This window comes from Rhododendron vialii, chromosome 2a (genome assembly GCF_030253575.1).
Source record: "Rhododendron vialii isolate Sample 1 chromosome 2a, ASM3025357v1".
Taxonomy (NCBI): Eukaryota; Viridiplantae; Streptophyta; class Magnoliopsida; order Ericales; family Ericaceae; genus Rhododendron; species Rhododendron vialii.
In genome coordinates this window covers 14,767,218-14,775,754 of record NC_080558.1, presented here as the reverse complement: position 1 = coordinate 14,775,754, position 8,537 = coordinate 14,767,218, and the positions used below count along the sequence as shown (strand labels likewise).

Genomic DNA, 8,537 nt, shown 5'->3' with positions numbered 1-8,537 from the left:
GCAAGAGCCTCCACCAATGAGGGGCAGACACATTTAACATGCCACCACTCCATAATTAAAGACCACGCAGCCCATGAAAATTGACAATGCAGAAACAAATGTTTAGGTGTTTCCGGATGGTGAGCACAAAGACGGCAGACTAGCAATTGAGTTTCTGTGATGATGTTTCGGGAATGTAAGACAGACCTGGTTGCTACTCTCTCTTGAATAGCAAAGTTCATTGTACTTGTCAATATCTCATTTGGATCTGCGCAATTACGGCCGTCCGTTTTAGCATTGGACAGTCTGGATTTTGAAAAAACCTATTCCCTAGAAGTTTAACTCTTCGTGCGAATAGTTTTTTTACAATCCGGACCGTCCAATACACTTTGGACGCATGCGATTTGGCTCCGTAAACGCAAATACACGGAAAGGTCCGAAAACAAGTTTTTCTGTTGGAGTATTGATCGATCATGTCCATGTTGGTTCTACTCATTCTATTGGCCAAATTTTGCTTACTACTAGATTGTACGTAAACTGGGTCACAATTTCCTTCAATTGATTTGTCAACTTGCTAAATTAGATTTATGGCCATGGCACTAATACTTTTATGTTAGTATATCTCTTTCCATTCCTATAAAAATAAACTATGGAGGTGAATATATCTTTGTCTGGCATTATCCTACTCTATCTATCTCTACTCCTTCTAAAAAAGAATCACATTGGGCAATTCAATCACTAGCCAAATTGGTCCAATTTGGACAAATTTGTCCCTTAATTGCTAGGGCATTGTGCTTGCTGGGTTGTCCAAATTTGTCATTTTACGTTTTCTACATAATGGGCTACATTGCGCCATGGGGTGAAGTTATTATCTGGTCCTTCTGAAGTCTCACATGTGAGAAATTTCTCCTCACATGCTCATCTTCTCAACTCTCACACAGACACAGTCGCACGTATATCAAAACCTTCACTGTTCTCTCTCCCACGACAAACCCTCATATCTCTATCTATCTATCTATCTCTCTCTCTCTCTCTCTCTCACTCAGAATCGCAATACCTCTCTCTCGCCTCCCTCTCTCTACCCACCACCACCATGCCACCGCACCGCCTCTTTTCTCCATCAGCAGTGAAAAATCCTAGCTCGCCTAGGTATATATATTTGCTATGTTTTATCTCTTTAATTAATTAACCCACCAACTGAAAAGTAAATCAATCTCACAAACGGCAAGCAAACAAATAATGAACGCCAGGATATACATGAAAAATCTCAAATGGGTAAAAACGACAGGAATGAATCGAAACACTATACTCAATGTATACTTACAAGTAATCTTACCTATGATTTGAATCCTCACAATCGAGTTGAGTTTTGTTCACCTTCCACTTAAAAATGTGAACATTACCCTCCTTTTTATTGGTCAAAATAGTGTAGCTTTCACCACAAAGTGTGTGGATCCCACAACAAAATGATGTCATACGTACCAAAAAGTGTATTACACGGGTTGGACCTACACCATTTCAACCAATAAAAGGGAGGGTAATGTACAAAATTGCACTCCTCACAATCGCCTTAAGACCTACTTGCCGAATCACTCATTCACCACACCCAGTACTTGACTACCGCTGCCTGGAATCCACAAGCTTCTAAAATACTTCCCGAAATAAACCGAAAGATGATTCAGATAGTTGAATCAAAGATGTGTAAACTTCTTGGAGTTGTCAGTATATCTATGATCAGATCTCATTATACTCCAAGACTCAAACAAAGTAAAGACCACCTCCAATCTATCCCTCAAGATTGGCAGCTCAACAATGGTTATTTTTCCTTCACATGTATTTCACGACTGTTTGATCAACAAAAAGGGGCAACTCTACTGTTTTTTCTTTGGCTCAATATCTTCGCACTTTTGAGAGCATAACCCCTTTTTTTTTTTTTTTTTGTAAAACAACAATAATATTGTTATGAAAATTGATAAGGTACATCAAGTGAGGGAAGAGGGGAAGGGGGATCCAACCAAAAGTTGAACAGAACACCTAAGGAAGACCAAGCCCTACCACACCTAAGGGCATAAGCCTAAACTCCTAAGGGCCTTACAATCCCAAATCAAACAAATACACCTCAAAAAGAAGGAGCAAATGGCCTAAAAAGTCCACATATGTACAATAAAAACCCAAATAGCTATAGCTTAGCCCATAATAATTATGAGGCAGGCCCCACTACAACAAAAATCACCTTTTACAAAGTTCGAAAAACGCTATAAAAAGTAATAGATAGCGTTCTCAGGAACGCCTTATTTGCCGATGCTGTGAAATGTCTGGACCTTTTGATAGCGTTCTTTCAACGCTATGAATTCTTAGTCTTTTATAGCGTTTTTTGAACGTTATATATTAGTACTCTATTATAGCGGTGAAGGAACGCTGTGTGATTCTAGATCTTTAATAGCATTCTTTGTAAGTTATGGTCTCTACCTTAATGATAGCGTTTTTCGAACGTTACATATCACTGTCCTTTTTTTTGTGAGAGTTCAGCTCACTGTGTATGATTGCTTTAAATTTATTTCAACAAATCTAAATGATCCAATTGCCATGAATCCAACAACCATATATTCACCTAATTATGTACAAATTTAACATGGAAATAATAGTATTGCATCCAAATTGAAGTATATTATGTTAACATTGGAAAAAAACCAGTAGCTTCCAAATGCAAAAATATATAAATATCCACATAGCCCACCTCTCTCATAGAAAAACAAAGAAGAGAAAAGGAAGTGTCAAAGGAAAATGGTTCAACTAAGTTTCAACCCGCGGTAGCTAGATCACAATCTCCATCTTCATATGACAAAGCAATGATCTTCTCTCTTTTTTCTTTGATTGGCATCGATCTTCTCCTTTTACTTGAAGACCTACAACAAAAGAAAACATTTTTATTTCTATTTAGAAAATCTAAGTTTCTAATCAAATCAACTTTTGCACTTTTGCACTTTTGCAAAAGAAAAGACTAATCTCTTGGTCATAACTAAAGTACATGAAAAAGTCAAAACTCTTTCAAAATCAGCAAACCTAACGGCAGGCTAAATATCCAAACCACACAAAGCAAAACCTATAGAAATATTTACCCCCTCCCCAATAGATATACTTTTCCCCCTTCTTTTAACTTTGAATCCAAGTCCAGCACTTGCCATACTTCATATAAAAAGACTTTAAATACCATATCATGCTCTAGAAAATAAACCAAGATCTTTCTAACACTTTCAGCAACCAACATACCTTTAGACTCTCGAAATAACAGTTCCAACTTCTATGCACCAAATTCAACACCTAATTTCCCTGTTTCAGCAACTACAACATTATATTCCAGCAAACAAAACCATTTAGCATATAGCATTTAACATCAAATTCTTGAATTCAATTTAAATTTTCAAGCTTCATGTTCTACAGTTCTAGCAACAGATTTTCAACAACAAAAAGACATTCCATTAATCATGTTTTCACCAAACAAGGACAATAGACTAGAAAGAGTAACTTCAAAGAGCGTTTAGGTGACATCTAAGAAGAAAAAAGCTATAGCAAAAAATAACTGGTGTTTATTTAACCAGCATACTTTGACACACTCCAAACAGTGCGTGTCTGCTATTATTGCATCTCTATAATAGTATTTTTGCAAAAACGCTATAAAACTATGTTATTAAAGCCCATATATGTTGTAATGAGTTGCAATCATTTGGTGCCAATGGGATCAAGTGAAAGGTCTTCACTTGAAAAAAGAAGTAAAACACAACGTAAGGATAATCTCACTTATTAGCCCCACATGTAAGGCTAATATAGCATAACAACTGAGCAGGACAATAGTTAGCTTCACTAATGCTATTCTTAGAAGAACGCTATTAACTAATGCTATTAAAAGGCAGATTTATTGTAGTGAGTCCAGGCGCAGTGACGTCAGGCTACCAAGAGAGAAAAAGGAGTACGTAATCTTATTTTCTAAAACCACCAACCGATATTAAAGCTACTAAAGTATTCCCTTAAAAAAAAAAAGGGGACTATTGTAGTTTATTCCATGCAAGAACAACATTGATGTGATCTATTATCTAAGATGAGGGAGATGTGTCAGTAGTCAAGCGCTAGACAAATGAAAACTTTACATCCAACCTAAAAAATTATGGGAGTACTCTTCATAAAAATTTTGCAAACAATAGTATATTCCCTTCACAATTATGAAATCGACAAGTCGAACATCCATATCCTTGTTTACCTTGAGTATATTAGGTTGGAGGCCATTCGGACCCATGGAAGAGAACGCTACCATGAACAGTGCTGGTCTACTGCCCAAGACAGTTTCCGATGGGATCAACATCGCCGTTGGACTATTACTAGCTCTAATATAGTCGAGAATGGTGACTGGATCGTTAGAAAACACTGCTGTTCCGGGAAGCACATGATCATCAACGGATATCCCTATGCCATTCACAGGATTTTGCAGAACGAAACCAATCCCACCAGCATGTTTCACCTCCAAACCCTTCTCAACATTGAAGGAATACCCACTTAGGCACACGACAATTTTTCCTTCGACGAGAGCTGGGGAGAGAGTTCCATGGAGGCATAGCCTGGAAAATTCAAGTACATGATTAAGGCATTGGAAATTAGTACAAATACTTCTTCATACTGTTTTCACTGATGCAAAAAGGAAGAAAATTACCCGGTCTTGTCTTTGGGGGTTGTACCGGGAATTTCTGAGTTTCCGGCATAAACTAGTGGGTACATCTTGCCCAGCTTAAATGGAGTCACCGTCTGCCCCTATGTATGGATTAGGGAAGAAAAATTAGACACCAGGAATCAAATTCGATATATACGTACCTTGTGGTTTCTCTCGAGGTGACCGATAATCCTGTGTTATTTAGCGGGCCATAATATGCCTCATAACCCTTTAGATAGTATCTAGCTCCAATTATTTTCCTGCCTAAAGTTAAAATAAAATCACATTATTTTTCATTTTGAACTATGGGCAGGTATGAAAAACTGTACTTGAAACAATTTTGTTAGGTCTAATGAAAGCACTTTATTCACTGCTACATCCTATAAAGCAAGGTTTTCTTTTCCACTTCAAAAAAGGAAGTTATTTTTCCCTTCTTTTCCTCTTCAGGAAAAGAATTGGTGATCTTTTTATGCGATCGCACATACACCACAATCTAAGAAGGCCACAATGAACAAGAATGCAGGGAGATGTGATGGTAAGGAGTGGTACAATTTTTTCATCTCTTTTCTTTATGCCACCCAAGTACTCAACTGTGTTCGAAACAATAATTCACTTACGGAAAAGTTTTATGCAGGAAACTTGTCTTAAGAGTTTCACAATGTCAGCTTCAAAATTACACAACTCAATGGTGGTGGTTGTGGTTTGAAATGGAAGCACTACAGTCTAAAATAGTTCGTATCATTAGCTTCTGTTCTAAAAAACAATACGAAGACCACGTCTGTATAGTGATCTCGTGATGACTTTATGAAATGGTCATAACTAAGAAGCAAGTATACTAAACCAACCAAATCCTAGGTTAATTTTAAAAACACAAATCATGAGGATAACCAAGCTAAAACTCAAGCAAGAAATTGATCTTTGGCAAACTCAATTTTTTACTTCCAATTCTTGATAAGTTCGATCCTACTTTCTATGCAAGAAAATCTTATTTCGACTGTGTGTCCAACAAAAGAGAACCGTAGAAGCTGTCAGTTCACGAGACATATGACTATGGAACAATGGTTCAGATATCAAGATGACTCATTGTCAATGGGCCATTCTTGGTCAGACAATTAAATAAGGGAACGTAGCAAAACCATGAGAGGAGGATTACCTGCCATAGCATATCAATAAACAATCAAAATGAAAGCATTTAGCCAACTTGATTCTTAGTATGCCACCCAAACCTGATAAAGCATGCAAAACCAACAAAATAACGTATGTAAATCAATAAACTCAGACACGCCTCATGATAAAGGAGTGGATGAATACACCTCTCGTTGGCTCCTCAAAAAGGTCGAACACATTTAAAAACATGAATACTTAAATCAAATGCTACAAATTTACAAAGATTGAATATGGGTTTTTCTTTTTGTGTTAACTTCATGGATCTTCCGATGTCACGAAACATGGATGCAATTGATCATCAAAGTATCTATGCAACACACTATGTTGATATGTTCAATAAATGTAATGCACTGATTTTGATAAACGAGCAAAGATATTTCTAAGAGAACTTTTTGTTGTCCTGCTTCTTGGAAAAACTTAAAAAAGCAGGGCAAAGGCCATATCAAACTATCAACCTATCCCCTGAAACTAAGACAATTCAACATATATTTAAGAAAGTCATTTCGGTTTTATTGCACTTGATCTGAAAATTATGGCCAAGAGTTTTCTTGCTGTTGATTCCGTTACAAATTAAAATTAGTCAATAATTTTAAACTAGCAATAGAATTGGAAGGATGAAGTAACCGATAGCGCCACAACATTGATATAGAAATCAATAAGTGTTGCCCCCATCCACCATCAAACATAGTACTCTTAGATTCACATGTTTCATAAGCAAAAAGCACATACATCTAGAATTTGAAGGCAGATGAACGCGCGTGCATAGAAACGTGGATGCCTGAGCTTCCAGCCTCACTTCTTGTGAAATTGGCAAAAGTAATTAAAAGGGAGGCATCAAACATATAAATGGACCTTTTAAGTATATGAAAGAGGAAAAAGGGCAAGGGAGATGCTTTCAGTTAGATTAAGAAGTTGGATAAGTGGCCACTATAGCCTAAGGGGTCAACATGAGATTCCATGGGGCAACATAGGTGGCTCGATCATTTCCTAGCAAAGTGCAGACATGTAGGATGAGAAACCTGAGAGAGAATTACAATACAACTTTCCAAAATAGCATGTTTGCTATCGTTTTGCAGCTTTTGCTTTCTATTGTGTGCGCAATTGTCAAAAAATACAAAAAACTTTATTGGTGGACAGATTTTGAAACTTGTAACAGGAAGAATGTTTCAAAACCGACTTTAGGCAACAATCAAAAAGATGTTTCTGAGTTGTTAAAAAATGAACCTAGTGCCGCTAGAAACTGAATACGACATGAAGACGGAGAACAGTAATTTGTTCCCAAAATCACGATCTGAAATCTACATTTTTGCAATACGGTATTTTCAAATGGCAGCTAAATAGGGACTGCAGATTGGAAAAACGTACTCCCCATTGTACTAAGGTTCAAGACACCGCGCCCTTGGACCTCTAGCATCTCAGGTTTTACTAGGATCCATGTATGTAATAATACTACAGAATGAGAAAGCCCTAGGTCAACGTGAACTTGTTTATTGGCAATGCATGTGCATAATTAATAAGGAATAAAGATCAATTAATGAAAGGAATCTGTGAAATTAACCTTAACTCGCAGCTGCAAAGTGAAATCGAGCCTTAACTTGCAGCTGCAAAGCAAAATCGAGCCTTAATCTCGTTGCTGCGAAACGAAATCGAGAGATTAAATGCCGTTAAATGTTAAACCTATATAAAACCAGATATAAGAATGGGGTAACCTAGTGAAACACATAGGAGAGGAGAGAATGAATCAATTCAAAAGCCCAAATATCTAGAATCACAAACCCTAAATCACAAAAGAAAAAAAACCATAATCTGTAACAAATAGTGTAGAATCACAAACCCCCAACCCTAAAATTGATTAACCGTAAATAAATGTCTTTCAAAATCGAAGTGGCTGGGTTTGTGCATGTTCAAAAACTTCTCACTCTACAACTAAGTTTCTAGCTGGGTTTGATTAATAGTACATGATCGAAAGCTTCTCACTCTAAATTCGAAGTGGCTGAGTGTGTGCAATGGTTCTATCTACTAGTTGATGGGAGATCGATGGTGAGAGAGAGAGAGGAACAAACCCTTTTAGATCATATTATTGGAAAAATAGAGGAAAAGGACCAAACCTTTGGGTGGAACACAGAACGAACCTAAAGAAAACGACGATGCCCCTTCTCTCCGAGAAAACGATGTAGATTTTCCAGCGACAGCAGCGTGGAGGAAGGAGGCAGTAGCGGTTGTGATGCCGGAAGGGATCGTTTTTGTGAGGTTGTTCGAGGATGTGATTGATAAGCTCAGGGCACCATTCCCAAATCGATCGATTTTGAGGACAGAGTTCAGCTCCAAAGACGGAGCTCTTTTACTGCGCCATGCGTGTTGCAGTTGAAATCTATACAGAGAGAGAGAGAGAGAGAGAGAGAGAGAGAGAGAGAGAGAGAGAGAGAGAGAGTTTTAGGGCTTGAAATTGAACGCGGAAGAGAGGAAGAAGGGATTTCCCACAAAATCCCCAAATGGGGTTGCCGCCTTTCATAGGTGCACGCTATAGTTGAGTTAATGAAACGCTATCGGAAACCTTCCGCTTCCCTACAGTACCGCGTACGCTATCTTAGCCTTAATATGCAACTCTATTATAGCATTTGTGAAAGAACTCTATCATGTTATGCTATAAAAAGGCCTTCTTTGTTGTAGTGCCCACACCCAAACCCTAACC

General features: G+C 37.6%; 1 protein-coding gene across 2 annotated transcripts; it reads right to left on the bottom strand.

Moving 5' to 3' along the window:
- Positions 1-2,631: 2,631 nt before the first annotated feature.
- On the bottom strand, positions 2,632-7,805 carry LOC131314169 (subtilisin-like protease SBT5.6). Of its 2 annotated transcripts, XM_058342662.1 has the most exons (6): positions 7,404-7,805; positions 5,832-5,904; positions 4,682-4,938; positions 4,235-4,589; positions 3,250-3,309; positions 2,632-2,885 (listed from the first exon to the last, which is right to left on the bottom strand). In XM_058342662.1, exons 3-5 carry the CDS (start codon positions 4,744-4,746, stop codon positions 3,301-3,303), a joined length of 429 nt encoding a protein of 142 aa, XP_058198645.1. In that variant the 5' UTR covers positions 4,747-4,938; positions 5,832-5,904; positions 7,404-7,805; the 3' UTR covers positions 2,632-2,885; positions 3,250-3,300. The 2 variants fall into 2 exon arrangements, with proteins under 2 accessions (XP_058198645.1, XP_058198646.1); XM_058342663.1 differs by lacking the exon at positions 5,832-5,904.
- Between the last annotated feature and the right edge of the window lie 732 nt (positions 7,806-8,537).